This window comes from Typopeltis vanoorti, chromosome 17 (assembly GCF_054136105.1).
Source record: "Typopeltis vanoorti isolate ZY-2024b chromosome 17, IOZ_Tvanoo_1.0, whole genome shotgun sequence".
Taxonomy (NCBI): Eukaryota; Metazoa; Arthropoda; class Arachnida; order Uropygi; family Thelyphonidae; genus Typopeltis; species Typopeltis vanoorti.
This window is the reverse complement of record NC_143565.1, coordinates 80,912,151-80,939,757: the sequence shown is the minus strand read 5'-3', so window position 1 is coordinate 80,939,757 and position 27,607 is coordinate 80,912,151. Positions and strand designations below refer to the sequence as shown.

The window sequence follows — 27,607 nt, the reverse complement described above, 5'->3', positions numbered from 1 at the left end:
ACACAACCAGTCTGGAGACCAAGGATATTAATCGAATCAAGTGGCCAGCAGGCTTCCCAGATCTCGACCCAAAAGCACATGTTTGGAATGCAATAAGGAGATGCATTGCTGCTTGAAATTCCTCCCGAGAAAACAAACAAGGCCTTATCCTTGCTCTGAAGGAGAAATGGGTCAGTTTGCCTCAAGAACTCCTGAATCACTTGGAACTAAGTATAATACAATGTTGTGAGAGCTGTATCGAAGTTCAGGGTGGACATATTCCATCTGAAATTTCTCTCTGCATAGTTTTCTATAAGCACTGTATATTAATTCCTTAATTATGTTCTTAGGAAATTTGTAACTTTTGCCAAAAACGTAGTGCACTTTAATTAATAACACATTTTTTGTGTAATATAATTTATTAGTATGCTGGCAATAAATTTATGTCCAACATCACCAGTATATAAAAAAAAAAGAGCATTTTTGAGGATATGAATATGATGTATTTATGTGCCAAGACTAGATGTAAAAGCCAACTCAAGAAGAGGGAGAATTTGTTTTGGCTGGAAAGTGGAATGTTAGCAAAAGTGGGACAGAGCAAGAGGCGCCCCCCCCCCCCCAAGAAATAAGGCAGGACTGTGTTGTGGTAACATTGAAGTTCACTAACTTATACTAGCCCCACTTGAGAAAAGCTAGAATATCAAAGTTGAAGGACCTTGCATAGAAATAAGATCTTGAAGCTCAAGTCATATGATTACTACAATGTTTTGTAAATAATGAAGAGGGAATGGAGTGTTCTGTCATCAGTAAAGCTATGAATAGGATTAGCCATTAGTGAGAGAGGATCATTGATGTATAGGAGAAAGCATGTATAAGTGAAGGCACAGAGCCATGGGATATTCTAGCACTGATGAATAAATAAGATGAGAGGCAACAATTTACCATAATAAGCGATGAATATCCAGAGGGGAAGCTGGCCATCTTCTTACTAAGTGTAATCTTATGGTTTCCTCCTTTTGTGAGTAGATACACATATACAGACATATCTTAGATACATAGAGTACAGGCCATGGAAAGATATCCATATCTTTTTATGGCCTGTATCCAAAGGTGGATAAGGTTAGTGAAGAGGTCTGCTATAGAACAAAAATCATGGAATTCATATTGATGCATCTCTAGATTGAAGAAGAAGAAGCTGGTTGTTAAAGATCTTCATCACTTTTGAAAGTACTGAGGTGGCAATGGAATAATAGTTTAATTACATCTACAAGTTGTAAACAGCACAGCAAGGAAGCAAGCTTTTGATCTAGCTTTTCCTAAAACCAATTCTGGAGCACAAATCTTAGCATAACTGGATGGATGGATATCATCTAGATCAGGGAACTTATTAATATCCATGCTATTAAGTACTTTTCTTCCTCCTGACAAAAGATCAGAGGAGGCATACAGTGGGTGGTTGTGGAAGAAAGAGTGAGGATTTATCATGGTCATCTAAACAAGAGTTGTAGAAAAAGGTTGATGTCAAGAGGTCTGCCTTATTTTAGGAAATGTTATCACTGTTTTATCAGGATGGAAGAAAGCTGGAAACATAGTAGAGCAAACGTTTTTCTCCAATAAGGGACCAGAAAATGCAATTGTCATTTGAGCAGGAAGTAAGTTGACATTTGGTTCTTACAAAGTGTGCATAGATCTGTTTTTACTAGCTGTAGAATAAGCAGAGTAAGAAAGAATTTTTAATTTCAACCATCCACCAAGTGTATGTGATGTATTTTTAGTTTGGACTACTTTGGCACATTTGTTTGAAAACCAAGGCATGGTTTTCAAACAAATGGACAAGGATCAAGAAGTGGAGGGAAAATAAAGAAACTCATTCTAGTAAGAAGAATAATTTCAGTTAGAGATAGGAGTAAATATTTTGAACAGGAGACAAAAGCAATAATCAGTGCATAACAAAAGAACTTCACAAGTTGCTCGAATAAGTCACATTTTTTCTCATGCAATGAAAATTATTTATTTTATACTAAAAAGTTAAGATTTCTGTTCTGTTTAATGTCATGTTTAATTTAACTTTCCCCCTTTTTGTTTTTCATTCTCATGGAATATTAATTAATGGGGAAGTAAAAATAAGAAAAATCTTATTTTTACAATACTTCATTTAGTAAAAAAAAAAAAAAAAAAAAATCACACACACACACACACACACACACACACACACACACACACACACACACACACACACACACACACACACACACACACACACACACACACAGTGCTTTTTTTGTGAACAACAGGTGGCAGTACTTTCTCACTCTTTAATACAGGAAAACTCAAAAATTAAAATGATATGAAAATAAAACTTAAAAAAAAAATTCTGATATTCTTACTTTATATTGTGATAATGCTTTTGGCATAAGAAGAAAAAATTAAGCTTACAACACATAGTTCATTAAGCATATATTTATTATACGAATATATCAAAAATAAGTAAAACGTATATGATAGCTTTGTTATATTTTAGTTTATATAGCAAATATCTTAATGATATTCATAGTGAAAAATGTAAATTTTATACTAGCTGGACATATAGAAAATTACTGAACATTACAAATTTATAAATGTACTGCATCCATTATGTTGTACATCCCTGTTAATAAAGATGCTGATATGCCATACGATTGGGTACAGCCAATCGTATGGCATATCAGCCATACGATTTTTTGTGGCATATCAGCCACAAAAAAAGCATTGTGTGTGTGTGTGTGTGTGTGTTATATATAAACACACACACACACATATATATATACATACATACAGTGTATATATAGAAAATAAAAGCTAATTTCACTATACTAGCATCACAATGTAAAAAAAGTCAAAAGATTTTCTGTATTTTCAATATTTGAAAATAAGGATGAAAAAAGTACAGGAAAGTTGTTATTGGAAGTTTGGTAAATTCACTAGAGTATGTTAAAATATTAATATGTTTTACTGAGAAAAAAAAATCGATTTCAATAAATCTTTCAGCAAAGAAAGAGGTTTGATATCTGAAGTTAAACTATCTTTTTGTAAAGAATTCTAGCAGGTTCATATACTCCAAAAGTAATTTTGTCTAATGGTGTACATTCCAATTACTAAGATGTAGTCTCTACATGAGACATTGTTTATATTAGCTTGTAAAGAACAGATATAATGGGTTCAAAGAGAATCTTCTCTTGTCAAAGTTGAAATAATCTATATTTATTCTCCATAAATCATATGCTCATAGGATGTTATTATTCTTCATAAACTTACCATTTGCATAACCTGCTGCAAGTTGAGAACAATTATCAGGTCGCTGCCAAGATATTTTGGTACATGGCATTTTGTGAGAGACGACAGAAGGTCCTATTCCATGGGAACTCAATATAGCTACTGGCTGTGCTGAATACACTGGCAATAATGAAGAATCGCCTTGAATAAATTCTGGATGAGGGATGCTATATTTGCAAATGAAGTTTTTACGTTAATACTTTATGTGAGAAACTTAATAATTTTAACAAAAAAAGTGTGCATGTTTAAGTAATCTTTTACTGACCAAATTTACAGATCCCATTACGTGAGATCATTTCCATCTCGTATGTAGCAGTGCTCAATTTAGAATTCCTTGTTATCTTCCATTAGTATAGCAGGCCAATGACAAGCCAATATCTTTTTTGATTAGAAAGCTTTATATTAATGTTGGTATGCAATAATTCATCTTGTATCTGAAATGAATGGAAAACCATGTTTGCAGACATATGACAAATTCAAATAACTGATTGATAAAGTTGCATTTCTCACAACAAGGCTGCTTGAGTGTAATATGGCACCTGGCAAATGAATTTCATTACCATGTTTTTTATGGATTAGCACACTATTTTTATCTAGTCTTTGTTGTTTACAATATTTTTATGTTGTAAAGTATCTTGATCTTCCCTCCTAACATAATACACACTGATCAAAATAAGAAATAAACAATTCATATATTTAATATAAATAAATAATAACATATTTTATCATACTAATGATTCATATGATTTTGATTAGACAAAACATACATGTTGTATTAATTGGTGCTACAAAAATTTTAACTAAATGAACACATTTTGACTGTAGTAATCTGATTATCTGGTTTGGAGTACACTGTATTATGACATCTGACAATACACATGATTAGTGGTTTTAATTTATCCACATTACTTCAATGCCATCACACATTTCTTCCATGGCTTTGTAAGAACAAAAATATGACAAATGCAAACTGGGTTGGTGAGTGTATAGTATCTTCATTCTCTAACCAACCATCCATAGGTTCAAATCCCTGCAGCAAGGATGGTTGTGAATTTCTTTATGTGATGGATAATTTTCAATGCCCTGTGTAGGCCCACCACATGTGAAGGGATGTTGTGGCAGCTACACATGTTCCAAAGAACTTAGTACTGAGTGGGGAAATTATTGATGCTATTTCAGATGAACGTTTGACATGGAAATATTTATAGAATACACATATTGCAAAAACCAAACACCTATGCAAAAGTGAGAGGAGTATGTTGGTAAGAGATGGGTTATTAATCAATGTAATTGCCCTTCTCTGTATTGAGTAAAGCATTTTGAGGGAGCTCTTAGGGCCCAATGTGAGAGCAGTATTCAATAGCTCAGCAGATTTGTGATTTGTGTAAGGTTAACAGTCAGGGGTGAAGTAAAATCTTGAAAGAAAGAGAAATGCTTTACTTCTTCTTCTTCTTCTGCAGCTTTTCCCACTTAAGTAGGATCGCTGTTTGTGGTGAGCCTTCTCCACAACTTCCTGTCTTGGGCTGTAGCCACATTCAAGTTCTTCATCCTCAAGTCCTCCTCCACCATCTCTCTCCATCTCTTCTTTGGTCATCTGCACTTCCTCCTCCCCTGCACATCCACCTGCATGACCTTTCTTCCAACATACTCTTCCTCCCTCCTCATCACATGACCAAACCATCTGAAGAACCTTGCCTCCTGTAACTTTGCTCCTAAGTTCGTAACTTTCACCGTTCCCCTTACATAGTCATTTCTCAGATGATCCTTTCTGATCACACCGCACATCCACCTAAGCATTCTCATCTCCGCTACCTCCATCCTGCTGATGTTATTTTTCCTCAGGGCCACAGTTTCCATAGCATACGTCATAGCTGGTCTCACTACTGTCCTGTAGATTTTGCCTTTTAGATTGATCGGCACCCTCTTATCGCATAGCACTCCAGCCATCTCTCTCCAGTTCCTCCATCCTGCATCCCACTTTCTTCTCAGCCTCACCATCCTCTTTCATTGTTGAACCTAAGTATCTAAAGTCACTGACCTTCCTGATGACATTTCCTTCCAGCTCCATATCTGTCTCCCATCCACTTTGCAACACATATACTCTGTCTTACTTCTGCTCAGTCTCATACCTCTCTCTCCCAGTACTTTCCTCCAACTTTCCAGTCTGCCATTCTTCTGTTGATCCTGCACATAGTACGATGTCATCTGCATACAACATAGTCCAATGTGCGTCTTCTCTCACCTCCTCCGTCACCACCTCCATCACAATATTAAACAGGAACGGACTTAAATTTGATGCAAGCCAACTGTCACTGGAAAACTTTCTGTCTCTACCAGGCAGGTTCAAACTCTTGTCTTCACATTTCTGTACATCTCCTGCACCAACCTGACATATTTCTCTGGTACCTTCTTCTCCCTTGCCTTGCCTTGGCACTCTATCATACGCTTTCTCCAGTTCAATAAATACCAGATGTAGCTCCCGTTGTTTCTCTTGAAACTTTTCCATCAACTGTCGTCAATCGACCAGGCATGAAGCCAAATAGCTCCTTTGCAATCTCCACCTCCTTCCTCAGTCTTCCATCAAGAACCCGCTCTAGAATTTTCATTGTGTGTGGGACATCAACTTTATTCCTCTGTAATTCTTAGTCTTGTGCATCCCCTTTACTCGTGTAGATGGGGACAAGAGTACTTTCCCTCCATTCCTCAGGTATATTTTCCTGCTGACAAACTTTTATTAACAGGTCCCACAGCAGGTCAATTCCCCTCTTCCCCCAGTGCCTCCCATGCCTTCACTGGGATCCTGTCAGGGCCAACCGATTTTCCATTCATCATCCTCTTTATGGCTTCCTTCACTTCCACTCTACTAATGTTCTGCACTATTCCCTCATAAGGCTCCCCATCTTCTTTGCAAGTCCTTGCATTTTCTTCATTCAAAAGCCCTTCAAAATATATTTTCCATCTGTATCTTATATCCACATCCCTCCTTAATACCCTTCTTTCAGAGTCTTTGATCTGCCTCACATGTACGATGTCCTTTGATGCCTTATTTCTACATTTTGTCACACAGCAGGTCAATTCCCTCTTCCCCCAGTGCCTTCCATGCCTTCACTGGGATCCTGTCAGGGCCAACCGATTTTCCATTCTTCATCCTCTTTATGGCTTCCTTCACTTCCACTCTACTAATGTTCTGCACTATTCCCTCATAAGGCTCCCCATCTTCTCTGTGAGTCCTTGCATTTTCTTCATTCAAAAGCCCTTCAAAGTATATATTCTCCATCTGTTTCTTATATCCATATCCCTCCTTAATACCCTTCTTTCAGAGTCTTTGATCTGCCTCACATGTAAGATGTCCTTTGATGCCTTATTTCTACATTTTGTCAATCGATAAATCTTTCTCTGTCCTTTCTTTGTTTCTAATTAATCAAAGGTCTTGATATGCCATGACCTTTGTCTGTGTTGCTGTTTTGACAATTTGTCAAAAATAATACTGGGAGTGGGGAAAAAATATATATATTTTTTTTGTGAAAACAAGACAGAACTGGGTTTTACTAGCATTAAAACTGATAGGTTATCTGAACTCAATTGAATAATGGTTTTTGATCAGAATTCATGGCAGTGGTGATTGATGTTCTTTAAGTTAAGGTGAAATGTGTAGAGTAAGGTTTATCAAAGGAAAGGGAGGAGTGCAATGTGCTATCATCTGCAAAACTGTATACTGGGTTGGAGTTCAACTAAAGTAGGTCATTGATATATAGAAGGAAGAGGATTGGTGAAAGAACAGAACCTTGTGGAACCCATCCATTATCACACACAGTATGTGTCCAGAGAGAAAGCTGACAATCCAACTGCATAAGTCCTGAGACAGGCCAAATGATGTTTGCTTAGTAAGCCTTTGTGGCAGACCCAGTCAAAAGCTCTGGAGATATCAAGTGCAACCACTTGAGATTCACCAAACTTCTCCGTGGCATTTGTCCAAAGATTAGTGATCTATGTGAATAGATCTCTTGTTGATCAGCAGCAACAGAATCCATACTGGTGGTTGTTTAGTTGTTTATTAACATGCCTTCGAGGTAGTGTAGCAGTTGAGAATTGATGGTTAGATAGCATTGAGGTGAGTGAGATAGGGCAGCAGTTTGATGGTAGTGATTTGTTGGGAATCTTAGGAATGGGTTGAATACAGGCCAATTTCCAGGCTGTGGGATAGATACCAGTGGAGTAAGAGAGTATATATACAGGCAACATAAGATAGGAGTCAGTTCTGGTGGATAAACCTTCAGGACAACTGGAGGAATGCCACCAAGCCCAGGAGAATTTTTTGTGTCTAATATGGACAATATTTTTCTGATCTCTTTCTGGATATAGGAGGCATTGTATATTGGGTATCTGGAATGGTTGGGAGCATTTACCATTGTTAGTTATGTGTGCATTGAAGACAAAGTGGGAAGCCAGGAGATTGGCATTTTCTGTGGATGATGATGAGATCAAAAGGCTAGGCTGCCATTCAAACAGGCTGCAAGTTTCTGCTTTTTGCTTTTTCAAACTCCATTTTGGAAACATTTTTTAGTTTTCTTGAAGCTGTCTGATGATTATTATTATATAGGTACTCCATGGAGTCTGAAGACTCATTGCTGGAGCCCCCAATCTATCCACACATCATACTCTCCTTGAACCCATTAATAGACAAAGCACTCACAACTGACTCTGGCAACCCATTCCACTCATTCACAACTCTCCAAGCAAAAAATCTAATCCTCACACCCCCTGCTAACCAGACTTTTATTCAACTTCCAGGGATGTGACCCCTTGTTCTGGTCCTTTTAGCCAAGTGCTGAAATATTTCTGCTATATCTATCCTATAAAACCTTTTAAGCAACTTAGATGTTTCTATCATATCCCCTCTATTTCTCCTATTGACCAACTCCTACAATCCACATACCTTCAAATCTATCCTCATAGGGAACGTTTCATAGGCCACTTGCCTCTGAATCCTCTCCACTGCTCCTCATCCCCAAGAAACCCAGGGGACAGACTTGAGCACAGTAATCCAGATGTGGGTGTGTCAAAGCCTTATAAAGAGGAATGACAACTTCCTTATCTCTACTTGTTAATATGTTCTTCAATAGCCAAATAATCTTATGGGCTACCTTGGCAATATGTCCTCTAAACTTTAACTCTGTCTACCACCACTCCTTAATCTCTAGCTTCATCTATTTCCTGGAATACAGTGCCACCAATGTGATACATGGCTTGTAATCTATTTATCACAAAATGCATAACTTTCTCCACATTAAACTGACACCCATTAACTTTTGTCCATACTGACAGCCTATTTAAATTGTCCTGCAAGCTCTCCACATCGCCTTGATTAACTATCACTCTACCTAATTTCGCATCATTAGCAAACAACTGAATATTTCCTTTCAGGTTATCTCCTATATGTACAAATTAAACAGCAATAGTCCCAGCACTGAACCTTGAGGCACACCACTAGCCACCTGTTTTTTTAACCTCGATTCTGCCCCTCCTATCCACTTAACTAGTGTCATATCTCCATCCCCATTTGTTCTAATTTGTGTAACAGAGTTCCATGTGGTATTCTTTCAAATGCCTTTGCAAAATCCAACAAAATCATAATACAGCCATTTCCTTTATCCAACGCAGCTGTTACTCTATTATAAAAAGTTAGTAAATTTATTAAGGTATGATCAATCGTTCACAAAACCATGTTGACCTTAATACATATTTTTATCTACCAATTCTTAAATTCTCTTTTTTACCAATTTTTCTAGTACTTTTACCACCATGCCTGAGATACTGATCGGTCTAAAATTTGCTGCTGCAGTCTTAGACCCTCCCTTATGCAAAGGGATTATTTTGTTCTCTTTCAATGCCCTTGAAACTCTACCAGAGCTGAGACAAATTAAAAAGCCTAGTCAAAGGCATTGCCAGTTTCCTTGCATATTCTCACAAAACCCTAGCTGATATCCCATCTAATCCCACAGCTTTTTTTACATTGAGATTCTGCGATATCCTAAGAACCTCTAATTCATCCACCTCTGTTTACACATTAGTGTTTGTCATATAGGTTAAAGCAGTAAACTCACTAGGATGATATATCCTTACAAAGTGGTTACTCAGTGATTCAACTATTTTATCCACTTCTGTCTCTTTGTGACCATCATCATTCATTAATTAAAATTAGTCATTCTTCTTCTTACTTGCAACATAACAAAATAACTCTTTGGGAATTCCTTTGGCCTGCTCGACTAGATTCTTCTCATAATCTGATTTTGCCTTCCTAGCTATGCTGGTGTCCTTTCTTGCCTGAGCTTTGTAATATTCATGAGTTTGCTGGTAACCTTTCTCTTTATATACCCACGACAACATTTTCTTATGCAGCTCATGCTTAATGATATTATTCATCCATCTAACTCCTACTTGATTAACCCTCCTAACTCTATGTATACAATTTAATACTGCTTCCTCTAGATAACTCCTAAGAAGTTCTTCAATTCAACAAACCGCAGAAAGAAAAATGGTAAAATAATGCATGTAAAGTGGCTATAAAGAAATGTAATGAAATGAGGGTAAAAATGCTACAAGATCCATCACTAGAAAATACTGAGAACTATGGCAGCTGCAGAAACTTAACTAGCAAAATATGCTTTGACAGAAAAGGCTGGTAGAGAAAAAATTAATTGAAGAAACTGAAAATAACATAAATAACTTTTCAGTTGATTATTCAGTTGTAGGGGCATTTTAAAAGAGCATATACCCAACCAACTCAAATACTGATAAGGAAATTTAATTACCAAAGGAAAAGAAACTAGGAATTCAGTATTGAGAGACTACTAAACAAATCACCACCACCAGTGCCAGACAAAAACTTTACACAAGTTACAATGTTTAGAAGAAAATGTTCAACTCACAATTGAGGAATCATCTCATAATGAAGTCCAGAATGTTATTAAAGCACTAAAAATTATAGCAGAACATCTAAAAATTGGAGGAAACCCCCATTAACAACTGAAATTTATGAACTTATTAAGCTGATATAGCAAAAAGAAGTCCTAGCAGATTGGAATGCAGCAATATTATGCCCTAATTTTTTTTTTTTTTTTTTAAAAAGCTCCTCATGAATACCATTAACTATAGAGGTAATTCCTTCTTGAACATTTGTTAGAAAATGCTATCTACACTGACCAGGAAAAGAATTAATGTATATGCTTCAAACATCAGAGACTATCAATGTGGCTTTTGCAAAGGAAAGTTGACAACTGATTAAATTTTCCCACTCCAACAGTTGTTGGAGTGGAAAAACACATTATGAATTTAATAAAGAATTACATCTAGTATTTGTGGAACAATAAACAAGCACATGAGAGTATATACTGAAACACATCATGGGATGAAATGAGACTTTTTTGGAATACCACAAAAGTATATAAATATGATTATATACACATGAGGTACACTGTTTAGAAGAAAATGTTCAACTCACAATTGATATTATGTGTGTGTGTGTGTGTGTGTGTATATATATATATATCAATTGTGAGTTGAACGTGTCCATTTAGGTTGGGTATGCTGTTGGATGGCTTATGCAAATCACGATGCAAAATTCACATCAATTTGACTGTATGATTACCTTTTTATTGATATATGAAAGTTTTGAGAGTATGCATGGTGCATCCGTGTTCATCTTAATTGGTCCAATGCAATTAATTGTAGGATAACTTTGAATGCTTTAATTTATCAATTAATATAATTTTAAATATGGAAAGCATAAAGGTCAAATGAGCAATAGCTATTTCTTTTAAGGTTACATGGTGATCAGCATTCATATTTATGAATTTAAGGACACAAAACACACGTGTTGAAATGATTATTTTACTAATTATTAATAAAATAACACTTGACATTTCGACCCCTGTATTGAGGTCATCATCAGAAGGATACATGTGTATGGGGAACCAAGCTACATGCTCTTGCACTCTATACTGGTAAATTAAATCTATGCTGTAATAAATTTAGTTTAATCCTTTATCCAAGTGTAGGCAAACAAAGTTTGTGCCTGAAAATATCTTCAGGACTGAGACAAGGTGGTACATCTGTTGGCAACTCATAGCAAAGGTGGAGTAAGCTCTCATCTTATTATCTCCCATAATGCAAAGCACATCACCTTGCGGACATGTCCTGAAGATATTTTCAGGTGTCAACTTTGTTTGCCTACACTTGGATAAAGAATTAAACTAAATTTATTATAGTCTAACCAAGTGCAAAATAAACTTCCAACATCTTTCTCTAAATCTATGCTGTTAATTAATCTCTTTCTTAGCCTGACTTCTAGTGATAATTAATTAAAATAAAATAAAAATCGAAAAAAATATATATATAAAATAAAAAAATTAAATAAATAAATAATAAATAAATAAATAAAAAGTTTATAATTAATAAATAAAATACATAAAAAACTACGATAAACTCTGCTAAAGTCCCCATGTACTAAGATTCTTCTGGATTTGTACAGTTCAGATTGTTATACTATGATTTTCTTTAGGACTTGTACAATTCAAGTTGTTATGGAATGTTAAAGGGAAAAAAAAAAACACTTCAAGTCTTCTTGTAGTGGGATTTTTCTTTGGCTTGTTCTGGTTGCTATAAAGGTTGCAGATGGGTCCTCCACATTCTTGGAATGGTTAGGCCATCATTTTTGTTCACATGCCTCTTTGAATTTCCTCTCAAACCAGGTTTTGGTGCAGTATAGGGACTTGGTATTTTTCCAATCAATTCTGTGGTATGTTTGGAGTGGAGGGTCAGAAAGGCCGGTGTTTCCAAAATGGAGGTATTTAATGTGTCGTTTGTGTTTGTCCTTCCTAATTGGGATGGTTCGCCCTGTTTCCCCTATATGTTTCATGCATGCAATTTATGTAAGAAGCACAAAATATTTACACTTCATGGTGAGATTAGATTATCATTGGCAAATACTAGAGTGAGACACAGATAATTTGAATGCTAATACGATTTTAAAATAGAATCATATAATACGCACAGAAATCAGAAAATGTAATCACTTGGAAAATTATTTTTCTGGTTCCAACACAAGTTCAACCTCCTTCAACTATAATCATACAATCTGCAAAAGCTCTGGCAGAAAGTGGGACATTCAAGAGATCACCACCACTGTTTCCCATTGCAAATATGCACAAAAAAAAAAAAGTCATAATTATTTATAGAAAATTACTTGTCTATATCAGTGTCCTAAACACGTCAGTTCACACTTCATGCACATAAAACAAATGAAACTCAGAAAATAAAAACAGTAACTTATGACAGATTACAACTTTCAATTGGATTGGACGACACAATAACCAATGACAGCCACTGATTTCTAGGTGCTATGCTGCTGTCTCAGCACTCACCCCCCACCTCACCTTCTGGGCAATTTAAAACCACTGGAATGCTAAGAATTTGACTCGCTGTGCCATCTGTACATCTCTTCAAAGGTGTATGTATTTATGACTGCACACCCAGGCTATTAAAGCGAATGTGATGCAATATTTATGCGTTGAAAAGTGTCCTCTTCATGAGGCATTAGTATATTTGTGTTTAATTTTAGGAATCATGCAAAGCCAGGAAACAATCAGAGGATCCTTTAACAGGTATAAATGCAAAAATATAATATCAGTGATATTGCTATTCTGTGAATGTGCACTGCACATCTAGCGCACCCTGAATATTCACCCCTGATATATATATATATATATATACAGGGTGTTCGGGATAAATTTGACATATTTATAATTAATTATATTTTTCCGTAAGTTACATGTATTAACACACACTTCTCTTCATTTAAAAGTTTGGACCCTTCTTCATTCATATACAAGATGTCAGAAAGGATGGATAGCTGGAACCCACCTGAATCATGGAAGAGAATAACTTGTATCATGATGATTCGTGCCCGCCATCAAAATAAGGATATTACGACTGCTGCCCAATGCTCCCTGAATACAGTAAAAACAATCAGGCATGAACTAGAGACTTGCAATGGTGACTACGAGGATGTAGCAAGAAGAAAGATCCCTAGCAGACGATCTGATTGCGTTCGTACAGCAGAATTCCTCGCAAATCTGCAGGAACAGGTGTTGAAGAACCCTGGCATTGGAATTCGGGCTTTGTTCGTGGAGTTGCTAACTGTAGTCAAGCCCTGGATAACAAGGGTAGCCAATGGTAGGCCGTATGTATGGCAGCAGGATTCGGCCCCTTGCCACACCTCTGGGAAAAGTCAAAAATGGTTGTCTGAAAAATTCTACGACTTCACCAGTCCAAATGTTTGGCCTCCAAACTCCCCAGACCTTAACCCCATGGATTATTTTGTATGGGGCGCAGTTGAAAAAGACACCAATCGCACTTCCAGTAATACAAAAGCCCAGTTAATGGATAAAATTAAAACAGTTTTTGCGGCCCTTCCCAGGGAGACTGTAGCATCAGCTTGTTCGAGGTTCCGAAGCAGAATTGAAGCTGTGATCGATGCTAATGGTGGTTATTTTGAGTAAATCTTGTTGATAGTATTGTAATTAACTCTGCCTGTAATGTTTTTTTGTCAATTCATTAAATTTAATAGATACAAAGAAGATTTTCTTTTTCCTTACGAAACTGTCAAATTTATCCCGAACACCCTGTATATATATGACACAACTATGTAATCACCATCCCCCCTGTTTTGTTTCCTACAGGAAATTCATCAATGTTTAAAATAAAATTGATGACTTCTTCAAGGAATGGAAAAAGTCAGACATATTTATTTATTCGTATGGCCAAATACGGCAAAACAGGGCTATTGACATCTATTATAAATCAAGTTTTAAATTGGACAACCAATGCACTGCTATCTTTGTAGCCTGATGTAATTTCACTATCCCCCCCCACACACACACAGGAAATTGGAGAGGACTCCACTATATGAGACATAGTTTGCAGAGCAGAGCATTCACAATATGGCTGATTGGCAATTTTCCAATTTATGAAGTAGATATTTACATTTTCTATGGCCCATCCTAATCCTGTTTAGGATGGGCCATTTTTTGCTTGGCAGATCAAATCCAGGAGGCTCAGTATAGGAAATTTCAATGATTGGTAATGTTAGAATTGTTATAAATGATTCCTCCATTCATCCTTGGGAGTAAAGTTGTGAGTTTCCAATAACCGTCCCTAAGACCAAAAGGGGGTATGTGATCTGAGTTGGGTTCATGGCAGATTGTTTAGTATATCTGAGATCAGTTGTAGGTGATCTGATTTGAGTTTTTTATATTTTTCCAAAGTTGCAGTCTTCTAAGATCCAGTGGAGTGACATTTGCTAGGAGAGAAAGCTGTGGTAAAGGAGTTGATTTCAGAGTACCTGAGATAATACGCAGGGTGTGGTTCAGTTTTATATCTATTAACTTGGCATGAGAACTTCTACTCCAGACCGGGGGCACAGTACTCTGCTGTTGAGAAGACCAAAGCCAGGTCAGATACCCTAAGTGTGGAGGCTCTACATCCTCAGCCAGTTCCAGTCAGTTTAGAGATAATATTGTTAATATTATCTCTAAATAGCTTCAATCTTATTTCCTAATTTTTGTAGGGTTCTGTCTTTTATGGTTCTGTCAGTTCTTGTGGGATATTTACCCACTCTTCTGTGAGACCAATTTCGAGCTCTTGAAGTGATAGTGGTGGCACCAGTCGAGCAGAAATGCGCTTACCTAAAGCATCCCAGGCATGTTCGATTGGATTACATCCGGTGAATAGACAGGCCAGTCCATTTGTTCAAATCCTACTTCCTCAAACCACTCTTGTACCAAATTTGCATGGCGTGGATGAGCATTGTCATCCATAAAAATGAATTATTGGCCAATTGCTGCAGCATATGGATGAACTTAAGTTTCCAAAATCTCATCGCAATACCTTTAGGTCATTAAGGAACCGTTTCTGATAAAATAGAGGCCAGTATGGCCACCTGTACTTATTCCAGCCCATACCTTCAAACTCCCACCTTGATGTTTGGGGTCTTTCGTGAACAAACTGTGAATTATTTCTTGTTCCACTTTCATGCCATATCAAGATACGTTGGTTATCTGGTTGTAGATTGAACCTGGACTCGTCACTAAAAAGTACATGAGCCCAATCCTCATTTGTCCAATTGAGGTGTGCCCAAATTCTTTGGGCTCTTTAGTGATCTGCAGTAGGTGGAATGCAAACTATTGGTACTTGAGCATATAAACCTGTGGCATGAAGACGATTCTGAACATTTCTCGTCTCCAGAAAGTGATTCCAAAGTCACGAAATTATGCTTTTAGATATATTACACGCTTGAGCGACAACTTGCTGCATTTGTCTAGCTTCTAATCGACCAATGGCTCTCCAAAGTCATGGATTCTGGGATATCATGTCGCTCTGCCATTTTTAACAAAATAATGAGTGGTAGGTGACACAAGTTTACAATTGAAGTGATAATTATGCGCTGTGGAAGTGAGTGCAACAAGCCATGCTTTCATACCCCCCCCCCCCAGATGCTAATATGGCTAAGATACGTTTCGACAAGTCTTAACATGATTTTGTATGCAGTTGCGTGTTCCACATTGTTGTATATTAAGAACATTTTAAAATAAATGTGTTATATTTGTAAATTATTTTTATAACTTTATAATTTATAAGAAAACCAAAATACCCCTAATTTTTTTGAGCAGTATACTTCAACATATAGATGAGAAAATTGGAAAGGCTAATCCTGGATGTTTTGTAATCTTAATAATATTATCAAGAAAATTCAAAGAAAAACTATTTCAGTTATCTCTGTCTGATGTTAACCTATAGTTGACATGTTCAACAACCAAGGGAAATAATAGAAATTTTATTATTTTAACAGAAAAATTCTGAGAAAGATTTCTGTACCATTTTACAAAAAACTGTTTCAAAGACCCAATATGACTGAGCAGGTTGGCTATGTTTGGAGGGCAGATGGCTAGTTGATCAAACAAGTGCTTATGAAGAAAATGAGAAAAGAGAAACAAGAAGACTCTAGCACGATGGATGGATGTAGTAAGGAAAGACCTAAAACAGCTGGATGAACACTACTCAAATGCTGCTTAGGATAGGGACAGAAGGAGAAACCTAGTGAGAGTGGCATTAACAGCAGACTGTTGAAATATTATTTTGTTCCTAAACCACATTATATTTTTTCATAGACTAATAATGTTAGTGTATTTTATAATTTTCATAAATTTGTATTTTAATATTTGCATCACACTATATATCATATTAATATTCATAAATATTAATATAATAAATGTATAATAAAATATAAACATATAAAATTATTATAAGAATTATAAAATACACAAAAATAACATTAGTCCTTATGAAAAACAAAGTGATTTCAATAAAATAAAATAATAATTGATAAACTTATGCAATATGTTTATTTCCTAATTTTTGAGAGGAACTGATTTTGTTCATCATATTTTGTATGTGTATACATACATACATACATTTTAGGTGAGATGTATTCTTTATGAAGTGTGAAAGATTTGTGTAAGGAAAGCTAAACTGGTGATTGAATGTGTCAGAAGTGCCTTAAAAAATGAGTGCCAGAAGCACTAGACGAGTAAGTAGTATGGCATGGAACATTACTGATCAAGATGGGAAAATGTGAGAGCAAACAACATAAGTGATAACAAGAAAGAATAAGCATGCTATTCCCATACACATATTCTCTCATCTTCTCTTCTGCTTCTTCATGATCTTTCACAGAACAAAGTGCAAGCTCAAATACATGAAGAAATGTCTGGAAAGTAGAATAACAAAGAAACTACAGAAAGAAATGTGAAGGAAGGGAAAAAAAACAGTAAGAAAATAACTCCCCTTTGTAGATGTGCTAATCATAAAGAAGCTTGACAATGGTGTTTCTTTAGAGGTTTTTCTATAAGTCAAATCACAATGGATGTAATCTTCATGCTTTGCTCTTTCACCATACTTCCCAAAAGTTAGGCATTATCCAAACCCTCAAGAACCATGCAATCTCTATCTTACAAAATGAAGACAAACTTAAGGATCAGCTCCAAACCCCATGCCATTCTTCAGTTCTTAAGATATTCCAAAAATATAAGTCAACAGGATTTTATTTTCAGACAATCCTTCCCTTCAGAACATTCAGTACAAAGATTCAATCTCCACCCAATATATTGATAGTCTATCTATGATAACTGCTACTCTCCTCACAATATCAGAATAGCTTTCAAGCCAATTCAAACCATTCATAGCCTCCTTGATCTCCAAAAGACAGCATTACTTTCTATGAGCATCTGGGGTGGGATCTATAGGATACCATGGTCTGGTTTACATAGGGTAGACAAGCTGTGGTTTCAAGATGAGAAAGAAAGAACATGTCACAGGTGTCAAGCACACAAGGAAAGAAAAATCTGGTCTGACTCACCATATTTCAGCTACCAACTGTTGAATGGGACTTCCACCATACTCTACTTAGAGGAAAACTTTTTTCCTAGACAATCAAGGAATCTACAACAGTGAATCATTCACTTAACAGAAACCAAGGATCATTTTAAATGATATCTATTAATCTCTTATTAGATATTTAGGCATATCAGATTTCAATTTCTCTAACAGTTATCTACAAACTCTACTGAGTGACAGCTAATGAGCACCACTACCACCACATGACACAGCATTTGCATTAATATGAATGAGTTTGTTTCTACTCTAATGATTTATTCAGTAACATTATTTGATATTATTTATTTATGTATAAGCTCTGAAGAGGTTACCATTTGGCTGGTGGCAAAATTAGTTTCAAAACTTCTAAACTACTCAAAGATCTTGACAATTAATAGTTACCTTAGCCATAAAATATTATGGTATACGGGTACGTATTAAGATATAGCTGGTTTCTCTGTGCATGTGCATATATACTCACAGATGATGTTTAATATGAAGCTCAAAACACTGAGTTAAAGTTATTGCTCTAACATGTTTGTAGTCTCCATAATTTTGGCATAATGAATACTGATCACCATATATAAGGAATGGTGATGTGTGGGATGATTTAAATTGATTGACAGTATGGACAAAGGATAATAGCTGTCAGTTTAATGTGGCAAATAGTAAAGCTATGCCCCCTGGTATGAAATTATTACAAGCTATGATATAGTGGACAGAATCTAAGATCCCGTCCACCAAGTTCAGTGACTAAGATGAAGATAGGCAGGTCTTGAAAAATTCACTCATCTGTGACGAGTTAAAAAAAAACAAAAGTTTTGGTTTAATCATCCATTTTATTTACATAATTGTATCTGTTTCATGTTTTATGTCGCAAAGAATTTTTTATGTTTGCCTTGCTTATCACGTATATTGGAGAATGCTGGTCATTACAAATATGTGCTTTATCAATTTTCAATGAATTTGTTGTAATAGAATACAACCAACAAGAGAGAGAGAGAGGGTTATAATATACATACATCGTTTTACCTTATAGAATCAGTAGTACACTGTGAGCCAATTAATTGTAACACTGACCTAAAACAGATATGCAGCAGACAGCTGTAATTTACCTTATTTCTTGCCCAGTGATGGAATACGTAGAATTTGACTTTGAATATTAAAACTTGGAAAGTTAAAGGAATTTTCCCCTCAGTTCTAACCTGTTTCTTGATTGTTTTCTAAGTTGCTGCCATGTTGTATGACATCTCTAGTCCTCTCCATCCGAATGTTGAAGCAAATCAGAATTAAGAAATGCACTAATGTAGTTACATGTGTAGAAGTAATGTTTTGGTATTTATTTATTTATTAAGAGTTTTTATGATACTGAATGTTTTCAACATTTGTTTATAACGGCAAAGAAGAATTTGTGCACTTTTTTCTATAAAAGCAATTTAAGACATAAGTATTAGGAGCAAAAATATAGCAAAATAATGGAATTTAAATTTTTTTGCTATATTTGAAAAATATGCAGAATGCAAATTCATTATCAGCAAATAATTACCATAATGTCTTTTCCCTCTCTTGCACAATTATCTATGGCCTTTATTTCAAGGATTTCTAAGCAGTTGCCTCTAAGACTATTTTAACTTTTGGGAGTTTTTTTTTTTTTGGGGGGGGGGGGGCATTAAAAGGTTCCAGAAGGGAAAACAACTCTGTTATTTCTCTAATGAGGTTAGGTCACCTTCAACTAAAAGATCAAAAATGCAAGGTTCCTTCCTGGATGGAATTCAAGCAGAATGCTCATCATCACTTCCAACTGTATGGAGGTGCTGAACCTATGAGAAGAGTATATTATCATCTTCATCAGATCTCCATAGAGTGAAAGGTTTCATTGTAAGCGGTACATAACTCATACAAGAAAGATTATCAAACCATACCTTAAATCTATTCACAGTTTCTGCACTCACCATACTCTCCAGTAAGACATTCTACTCATTCTTCATGCAAAAAACTTTCTCCTCACTCTATTGCTCACAATCTCCTTTTACAGCTTCTAGGGATGGCCTCTATTCTATAAAAAAATCTCCTCTACATTAATCTGGTAATAACTCCTTACAAACTTTTATGTCTCAATCTTATCTCCCATCTCTTCCTCTTCATTAGAGCTCTGCAATTTCATTCCTTTGCATTGCATTCTTTCAATCTAATTTCATATATCAAATTCCAGAGAGTCAACAATGATTTAGTGAATCTTCTCTGGACCCTCTCTAAGATATCCTCACTCTCCTTAAAAACAAAATCTGAACACAGTAGGCTGCATGTAGCCTAATTGTGGCCTTATACAAGGGAACCACAATCTCTTTGCTTCTGCATTGTAATGTTTTTACAATTTTAGCATTGGGATCCCAAAACTTCAAGTCTGTCTGTCATCACTCCCAGATCTGTCATTTCTTCCATCTCCTTCAAAATTTCTCCATTAATTATATCCTCTATATCTCAACCTTGCTTACCACATTTCAAGACCTTACACTTTGTAACATCAAACTGTCACCTACTCAAATCTTTCCATAAGATCATATCTGCTGTATCCCTCAAGTTCTTCTCTACTTTGCATCATCTGCAAAAGTTCCATATCTCCAGATAAGTGCTGTGACACTGGGTTCCAAAACAGAACCCAGTGGCACAGCACTAGTGACCTTCCTCTTTTGGGATATTACTGCCACATACAAAGCACAATGATATCTATCTGATAGTCACCTACCCAATTCTTAGTCTTGTTTGATTCCATCCATACCAATTTAGTTACCAGCTTGTGTGTGAGAATCTATCAAAAGTGTTGAAAAAAATTCAAGTATTACCACTGTATATACTGTACATCTCTGTAGAGTGAATTTGAGCTTTTGTTGTAGTAGATAAGGAGATTTCTTATGTAAAACACTATCTTCCCTTATGGCTAGCCCAATTCTGAATCCTAATGCTCACTCATACACCTTATATGAAGTGGAACAATTTTAGCCTCTTTCTACTCCTTTGAAACTGATCCTGTAGCAAGACTCACGTTATACAGGTTTGTCAAGTGTGCTGATAACTTCATGGAGCATTCGTTCAAGACACTAGGTGATATACTGTGAAGTCCTACTGCCTTATTAACATCAAGTTGGGAAAATTCCTCATATACTTCCTGCTTACTCACTATCAGTCCATCCTCCACAATATACCCTACACTTAAGCTCCTTATCTCTCTAGAATTTTCTTTTTTTTGGCTTGATTAGCAAATTTCTGCTTGTAATACACTTCTGCTGTTTTACCAACTGAGTCACATTCCTGGACTGCTCTTTGCACACCTCATGCAGCTCTTCATCTCTTCAGTCATTCATTTCATCCTTACTTTATTTAGCCTTTTTGTCTTTGGCTCATGCAATTCTTCATCTCTTCAGTCATCTATTTCATCCCTACCTTATTCATACCTTACAGATACTACTTGGGCAGCATCGGTCTTTTTTTTTTTTTTCTAAACCTAACTTTTCTAGTTGGGTGGGAAAAAAGCCTTGTAGGTCCATATATACCCCTTCCTCGCAAAGGTTCTCACATGACTGGTTACAACCCAGGTAATCACTCATGGTCACTCTCACCTGGAGAAAGATTGGACACTCCATTCACAGTCAATTATTTTTTGATGATGTCATCAGATCCAAGACACTCAATCCTAGTGTTCTCTTACATACTACCTAAGAGAGTTACCTCTCAAGAACTGAAGTAATCCATTTTCCTTATTCCTTGATGCTATTGCTTCATCCCAATCAATATTACCATAATTATAATCACCCTTCTCTTATTACTAACCCAAGCTCTCTATATATTTCATCATCACCACCGTTCACATTCCCAGTTGACCTTCACCTTACACCATACTGCATCGAAACCACTGCCACTATTTTCACTTTGCATTTCAACCTTTGCAGGCATAATTTCCCTACCGTCAACAAAAACACCCCCACCTCCAATTTTGTATCCTTACACAAAACATCATATTCTTCCATTTTATTCTCATCAAAATATAAAATTATAAATAATAAAAACGGTACATTAAATCTTGATATGACAATCATAAGTTGCTAATCAATAAATTGTTCAAAAGAAATAGCATTCAATATAACTTTCTTTCATAGTCTATATAAAATACCTAATTCTAATGTATGCATTAAATATTATTATTTTTTTTTAGTCACTGCCCAGAACTGATCATCATATCATATCATACATTAGATAAGTGCAAACAGTACCTTATATGGTTTTGTATTGTAGGAAAAAATGAATTTTACTTTTCTTTATTAATATAACAAGAAAAGATAATAAAAGCAAAAAAAAGATAATTTTAAGTCTCGTTAGGTGATCTCCACTGTGTCATAAAATATTTCAAAGATGTATTTACTATACATGTATGCATGAAGAAAATTAAAGCAATTAATAAAAACACTCATATTTCATGATGAGGCTCTCATCTCATTCACGTAATGTTTGTTGCCAGAGAGTCTACTGCTTTGAGGTCAGTTGTGATATTATTGGGAAGCCATGGGAAACTGTAAATAGTCATTAACAAAGCTATAAACAAACTTTGCCAATGGAACACAAGACTCTTGTTATAGGGATATAAAATGCATGTAAAAAGAAAGTTTAAAAAGAAAAATTTTACTAAATTTGAAATAAAATAATATTAAATTATAACACTTTAAATTATAACATTACAACACATGACAACTACATAAACAGCAGATCAAATTAATAAATTATCGACGTAAAGTAAATATAAAAATGTATATAAAAAGGAATGAATAAATAAATCCACTTATGACTGCATGCATGCATGTGTGTGTGTGTGTCTTTCCATTTCCTGTCAAATCTTTCCATTTATAGGACGCTGTCAAACAAATCTACAGACTAAGGAGAGTTCAATATTACCATGTGAAACGGTGATCTTGAATCATCATCATCATCATCATCTAACTTTATCTGTAATACACACATTTTACAGATAAAGTTAAATTATGAGTGAAAATTTAAGGTCACCATTTCACATGGAAATGTTGAACTCTCCTTAGTATATGTTTAGTTTGACAAAGCCCCTGTAGATGGTAAGACTTGGATTTGAATCCTGTCTAGGATGAATAGAACCTTTATCAGGGCTTTTCAACTGAAGGTCAGATAGCTGGTCTCATGTGGAGGAGGTAAGGTGTTCTCCTCCTGTAAACTCAGGTTAACTGGGGATCAATGGTGCAAGATCAGTAAAAGCCATACTGCACCATCACAAAAACTACAGCAGTACAAGAGGTAATAAATTATAAATTGCTACATAAATAAATACAGTCATCCTCGAGTTACATCCTCTTGAAGATATGTCCATGATCCCATAAGGGAATAAATAACATTTTCTGCTATACTTTCGAACAAGACACAAGCGAGCATAAGGTAAAGCATGCACAGTGGCAACAGCGTTTTCAGCAGCAATCTCCCTTGGCAGTCAATTGAAAGTGGTATTGGCACTGTGTTGATTTTGTGTTTGAGAAATGGGTTATTTGTGTATTTATCATTAAATATTTCGAGATATTTTGTGCAACATGGCCCCTTCACGCACAATCAAAAAACCTAGTGAAGAATCACAGAAAAAGAGGCGAGCAATTCATCTTGAAACAAAGTTGCAAATTATAAAGCAACATGCTTTATAATAAGCCCCTCAATGTGAAGGCACGACTTCGGATGGTCTCGTTCTACAGTGATGACCATTTTGAAAAATAAGGATAAAATAAAATTGTAGAGGCTGTGAAAGGATCTGCTTCCATTAAATCGATGATAGTGACGAAGCAACGAAAAGGTCCTATCAATGATATGGAAAAGCTACTTGCATCATGAATAGAGGACCTGAACCAAAAGCGTATAATCCTTAGCATAACCGCTATGCTAATAACCATAACCACTAAGGCACTAAGTCTCTTCAACATGTTGAAGGAGAAAGCAGAACCCAATTATGACTATGAATTCAACGCTTCTTCTTGGATCATCAGATTCAAGCAGTGTTTTGTGCTGCATAATGTGAAAATGTATGGGAATCTGCAAGTGCTGAGAAGGCTGCTTGCTTTTCCAAGGAGTTTGTGGAAAAATTGGATAAAATTATTATGGAGAAAAATTATTTGCCACAGCAAATATTTAATATGGATGAGACTTCCTTGTTTCGGAAAAAAATGCCAGGGCACAAAGATTCACAAAAAAGTTAACATCTATACTTATACCTAGTTTCAAAGCTCTTAATACCCATATTATGATTCTGTTACGGGTGTGGCTGGATATAAACTGAAGCCATTTGTGATATGGCACAGTGAGAATCCATGAATCTTCACAAACATTAGGAAGCATACTCCCAGTTCATTATCGCAGCAATTGGAAGTCGTGGATGACTCAAAAATTGTTTGAGGATGCCTTAATCAACTGTTATGCGAGTGAAATAAAAAACTATTGTGTAAGAAAATGTAGAATTTAAAATTTTATTAATTCTAGATAATGCTCCAGGTCATCCATCTTATAGTGGTGATCTTCACCAAGTTCAAGGTCATTTTCTCCTTCCAAACACCATTTCACTGATCCAACCGATGGATCAGGGAGTTCTTGCAGTGTTTAAGACTTATTATCTATGGAGAAATTTTTCACAAGCCATTTCTGCTACTGAAGGAAAAGACCAGACTCTCATGCAATTCTGGAAAACATTCAATATTTATAATGCTATTAAAAATATTGCTGTGGCTTGGGATGAAGTGACCTCTCATTGCATGAGTGGCATATGGAAAAAGACATTAAAAATGTTTGTGCATGATTTTGGAAGTTTGTAATAGTGGGCCTAGCAAACAACCTGAATCTCGAAGTGAATAATGATGATATAATTCAACTCATAGAAAGTTCCCCTGAAGAGCTGACCAATGAAGAATTGGTTGAACTGGAGGAACAACTGTTGAGAAGATGAAAAATTATTAAACAATTTACAGTGAAGGATCTTGCAGGAATGTTCTTTGCAGTTAGTGATGTTCTGGAAATGGCTGAAGATATGGACCTCAATGTTGAATGCCCTTAATACAGTAACACACAGTACAGTTTTATAATAAGGTTTAAAAATTAAAATGACAGTATACTTATAACAGTTAAGTCCCTAACCCCCCTATAATTCTGTTGATGTAATGTATCGACTTACGTCCTGCCGAATGGAACAGAACCCGGACGTAAGTTGAGGGATGACTGTAACATGGTGTGTACAGGAATTTGGGTAGTGCTGTACCTACATATAAATTGCATTTTTGATCAAATGAGATATATAATTAATTCTCTATAAAAATTTAAAAACTTCATGCAATTTATCCGAGTCAGACAAGAACTGCCAAGTGTATATGGCTTAACCTTTTGGCATGTGATAAGACCAGTGTGGCACTGTTCATATATCGGTTGGTTATCAGCCCTCAATAGATAAGAATGTGTAAAATGACAGTCATCTATCTGGAGCTTAGCAAGAACTTCCCCTTTTCTATTTATATGTTGACTAGACCACCAATTTGATAACTAATATTTAAGGAATTGACAGCGTATACTAGAAATATAAATTAAATAAACTTTAATATATACTTTCCAATATTTCGGCAAGCATCACGTTGCCATCTTCTTGGGAACTTAATACAAAGATTCCTCCCGATATCTCAGCCCTATTTCAGTTTACAATGAACTCAGGCTATTTCGTTTGGCAGGAAAAATTCTACAAACAGATAGAGGGGACAGCCGTGGGTTCACCACTTTCCCCACCCTTGGCTAACTTCTTTCTGGAGACTTTTGAAGAGAAAGCCTTAAACTAAGCCTCCACAAAAACCTACCATATGGCTTCGCTACGTTGATGATGTGTTCGCTATTTGGCCACATGGCCCGGATTCACTCCTCTCCTTCCTAACACACTTAAACAACCAACACCCTAGAATCAAGTTCACCCTGGAAAAAGAGGAAAACAATAACCTCCCCTTCCTAGACACACTAGTCACCCGCCAACCTGATGGAACCTTGGTTTTCTCAGTTTATAGAAAACCCACCCATACAGGCAGATACATTCACCAACAATCCCATCACCCCCCCCCTCACAACAATATGAAATTATTAAGACACTATTCAACAGGGCAAAAATAATCTGTTCAAATGATCAAGCCCTAACCACTGAACTAAATCACATCCGTGACACTTTCTCAGCCAATGGCTACCCCCTCCCCCAAAAAATCCAGAAAATACTTAACCCAGTTATCCACAACCCACCACCCCCTCCCCTTCACAAAAAAGATTACTCTAAATCCATCACCATTCCCTACATCCGAGGCACCTTGGAAAAAATCAACAAAATCTTAAGAAAACATGACTTAACCACTTGTTACAGACCACATAGAAAATTGGCATCCCTTATCTGCTCCACTAAAGACCAACCACTTCCCCTAGACCTACCTGGTGTGTACCAGGTCCCTTGCAGCTGTAAATTGTCTTACTTTGGCCAAACAGGCAGGACAGCAAATATCAGAATCTCAGAACACAAGGATTACATCCGATTTCACCAGTACAGCCACTCTGGGCTTGCAGAACATGCTCTGGATACTCGCCACAGAATAAGATGGAAGAAAGCCACAGTCATACACCGTGGCAAATTCAAGTATGAAAGACTATTCATGGAATCAGCCTCAGCCCTTAGGAACATGCCAAACCTCAACAAATTTGGATGCATGAGACTGCCCCAAATTTGGGAAACATTTATCAGAAGAACTTCAGCCCAAAGGCCAAGAACCAGCACCAATATAGCCCGCCAGGGGGCACCATCAGGACTTTAGGAAAACATTAGCTTCCTAGCTTCAGTTCTCATTTGCTGTTATGTAGTACTTGTGTGCACGTGTCTTTGTATTAAGTTCCCAAGAAGATGGCAACGTGACGTTTGCCGAAATATCGGAAAGTATATATTAAAGTTTATTTAATTTATATTTCTAGTATACGCTGTCAATTCCTTAAATATTAGTTATCATGTTTAACCAGCGTATAAGCCTCTCAACAAGAATAGACCACCAATTTATGCAGTTTGTCAGTACTTCTTGCCATTGATTGCCACTGATTAATTAACTTTTCTCTTATGAACTGTCTATGCTCTACATGGGGAAATGATGAACAGTACTTGGAGAAAGTACAAGTTGACCTAGCAACTGTATCTGCAGACTCATTTCTCTCGATTTCTATGGCTACATATTCAACACGATCAAATATCAAAATTTAGTCTTCTTTTGATGTAATAATTGTCAAATGAAGGGAACAAGTTTGATGGCAAGCTAGATGTGGTGCAGTTCAGAAGTATAGTTGATGCATTCAAGTGGAATCTGACTGTAGACAAAACGGTCAGAAAAAACAGCAGCAAAACCAACCAAAGGTAGAGGTAGACTAATGGAGTATACATCTTCCTTAGCTGGCATAGTAAGAGATTGCACGATGGATTGCAAGCTTACCATGGAGGAATGCTATCATGCAATGTTCATGCCAAAAGCTTGAAGAATCTTTTTCACATGCATACCAAATGAGCAAATGGTAGTCTGATAAGCATAATATTGAACTACCTGATGTTGGGAACAAAATACTAGTATATGTCTGATACTTGGCAAAGACTATTTTTAGAGTGTAGTTAAGTGACAAAGTAGGTTCATTTGCTTAGCATAAAGACTTTGAACAGGCAACGTGCAAAATGCACTGGTAGCAAAATGCAGGGTGTGACAAATATACTTGACTAGGCACAGCAAGTAGA

General features: G+C 36.1%; 1 protein-coding gene across 2 annotated transcripts in view; it reads right to left on the bottom strand.

The window, feature by feature from the left end:
* Positions 1-27,607, bottom strand: part of LOC150097552 (uncharacterized) — a 468,344-nt gene that overhangs the window by 101,096 nt on the left and 339,641 nt on the right. For both annotated transcript variants that reach the window (XM_090407136.1, XM_090407137.1), the window contains exon 19: positions 3,274-3,458. In XM_090407136.1, the coding sequence (XP_090263262.1) occupies positions 3,274-3,458 (185 nt within the window). The remainder of the gene's footprint in view (positions 1-3,273; positions 3,459-27,607) is intronic.